We start from the raw sequence: 2,952 nt of genomic DNA, 5'->3' as shown, positions 1-2,952 counted from the left end.
ACTGGACGGTGGCAACTACTAATAATCCTCTTAAGCTTCGCCTGTGCCGCAGAGGTAAAGAGCCAGGATGCAGGAATATGGCCAGGACACATAGGAGCTGCGAATCCTCCGCTGCCAGCTAGAAAACCCACGCCCCCGAAGAGACTGGAGATCACCCAGGCCGCTACCGCCGCCAACGCTGCCAAAGCCGCCACTAGTGCTGCCGTCGCTGCTGCTGCTGATGCAAACCGAGGCCACGCTACTACTCGTGTTCCCAACGCCAAAACCACCAGACCTGACCGTGAGCACCCACCAGATGATTCAGTTAAGACTGCTCCTCACTCAGGTCAGGTTTACCTACCAAATTACAACCCACATCAGCCTTTAATTCTAACCTGGCAGGTTCTTGGTCCTAGTTTGGATCAGGTTTTGTTCACCACTTCCAAAATAGCACCACCAGGGACATGGTGGCCTGACCTAGCTTTCTGCCTCAAACAGATTATCCCCACTTCCATTCCCCCTAATCAAGTAAGAAGCTATGGGTTTTACTGCTGCCCAGAGCACAATAAGCAGACTATATGTGGGGGGCCAGCCTCACATTATTGTGCTAAATGGAGTTGTGTTTCTTCCAATGACGGTGATTGGAAATGGGACAGCGAATATACTCATGACAGGGCTACCTTTTCTTTTGAAAACTCTGGGCCAGGGAGGTATGTCATAATGGAACCATATAGAAGGCTTGACTGTCGCCCTGCTGATTTAGATAGAATTCGGATCAAATTTACAGACACTGGTAAAAATTATGATACCCAGGCATGGATGAGGGGCATGAGATGGGGGGTAGTTTTTAATGACTATAATAACAAGCCAGGATCATCAGTCATGGTTCGCTTAAGCCTCAGTAGCCCCCCAGCCCAACCTGTAGGTCCTAATGTCCTAGCTAAAGAACCTCCCTCCACTTCAAATACTCCCATACCCCCGGACACTGAAAATCGTCTGTTTAGCTTAATACAAGGGGCATTCCTGGTCCTGAATCGTACCAATCCTAACGTTACTCAGTCTTGTTGGTTGTGCTATGCCTCTAGCCCCCCATATTATGAAGGTATTGCTCAGACCAGGGGTTACAACAAAACAACAGACTCCTCTCAATGCCCTTGGGGGGAAAACAGAAAGTTAACCCTAACAGCAGTCTCAGGAAGTGGACTTTGTTTAGGCCAGGTACCTCATGATAAACAACACCTTTGTAATCAAACACAAACCGTCCAACCTATGGAAGGTAATCAGTATCTAGTACCCCCCCTAGACACAGCATGGGCCTGCAACACTGGTCTCACTCCTTGTGTATCAACTTCTGTTTTCAATACTTCCAAAGATTACTGTATTTTGGTTCAACTTGTTCCTAGACTCCTATATCATGATGATAGCTCTTTTGTAGATGAGTTTGATCACCGAGGTCGCTGGAAGAGAGAACCTATCACCTTGACCTTTGCGGTGCTCATGGGACTGGGGATAGCGGCTGGAGTTGGTACGGGTACCGCTGCATTAATTCAGACCCCCCAATATTATGAGGAATTACGAGCAGCTATGGATACTGACCTTAGATCCATAGAACAATCTATAACTAAACTAGAAGAGTCTTTAACCTCCCTGTCTGAAGTGGTCTTACAAAATAGAAGGGGACTAGATTTATTATTCCTCAAGGAAGGAGGACTCTGTGCTGCTCTAAAGGAAGAATGTTGTTTTTATGTTGATCATTCTGGAGTGATCAAAGATTCAATGGCTAAACTTAGAGAGCGCTTAGATATACGGAAAAAAGAAAGAGAAGACAGACAGGGATGGTTTGAAAGTTGGTTTAATAAGTCCCCATGGTTAACCACTCTCCTCTCTACTTTAGTTGGGCCCATTATAATTCTTATGCTTCTACTTACTTTCGGGCCATGTATACTCAATAGGCTGGTGGCTTTTATAAAAGAAAGAGTGAGTGCTGTTCAGGTACTGGTCCTGCGACAACAGTACCAAGAGCTACAATGGGATGAACAATGGCTCTAAGATTAGAGCGATGAAAAAAGAAAAGTGGGGAATGAAGAATTAAAATTAATAATAAGCACCAAAAAAAAAGAAAATTGGGTCTAACTACCCAAAAAGAAGAAGTGGGGTCTGTGAGAACCTGAACTTTTCACCCTCCCTTGCTATACAATGGTTCCCGAAACATTCTTACATGAGAAGTTTCCTGGAACAACCATAATGACCCATAGCCTCCGGCCACAATGTTCTAATGGCCCTGTAAATGTCACAACCCATAATCACAATGTCACAATGCCCTGGGTGTGTTTTGCCTAGTGTTACACATGACTAGTATATGATCTAACTGTATGGGCTGTTTATGGTTTTGGAATTCCCTCCTCCCTCCTCTTGCTCCCCCTGGTTTGTGGTTTTTCCTTTATAAGCTCTGTGAAAAGTCAGGTCGAGGGGGAACTCCTCTACTCCCTGTGTGGTGTATGAGTCTCGACCCCAGCATGTAACCTGAGCTCATTTCATCTTGCTTGCAATAAAACTTCTCGTGTGATTGCAGCGGGTGGTGTCTGTGTCCTACTGGTCTCGCCGCCTTTCCCGAGATTGGTGAGGGGGGCTCTCTTGAAGTCTTTCAGGTCTGATAAATCAGGTGAATCCACAGATGAAGTTGTTTGCCTCATGTGTATCCTGAGGAAATAGTTGTCCCTAGTCATGTGGCCTCCCTCAGGTATCCAGACCAGCATGTTTTTCTCATCCCCAGTGTTAGAAAATAGATTTTTAATTCAAAATATGATTGATGGTTCCTAATACAACAAATGCGGTTTTTAATAGCTAAATTAAAATGGCTATGTTTTTGTTTTACTTGTATTGCTGTAAGTAATGGAAACTTAGAGGTGACAGGAGAATGTCATAATGTAAGCAGGAGTATGTGGTTACTATGCATCCGTATACTTAGAATGC

At 44.9% G+C, this 2,952-nt stretch overlaps 1 protein-coding gene across 1 annotated transcript in view; it reads left to right on the top strand.

The window, feature by feature from the left end:
* The window catches only part of LOC116884926 (MLV-related proviral Env polyprotein-like), a 33,535-nt gene extending 31,507 nt beyond the window's left edge, over positions 1 to 2,028 (top strand). Inside the window, exon 2 of the mRNA XM_032886146.1 lies at positions 36 to 2,028. Coding sequence (XP_032742037.1) covers positions 36 to 2,028 — 1,993 coding nt within the window. The remainder of the gene's footprint in view (positions 1 to 35) is intronic.
* The last annotated feature ends 924 nt before the right edge of the window (positions 2,029 to 2,952 follow it).

Source organism: Rattus rattus, chromosome 15 (assembly GCF_011064425.1).
Source record: "Rattus rattus isolate New Zealand chromosome 15, Rrattus_CSIRO_v1, whole genome shotgun sequence".
Classification (NCBI taxonomy): domain Eukaryota; kingdom Metazoa; phylum Chordata; class Mammalia; order Rodentia; family Muridae; genus Rattus; species Rattus rattus.
Note: the sequence above shows the minus strand (reverse complement) of the source record. Positions and strands in the feature narration are given on the sequence as shown.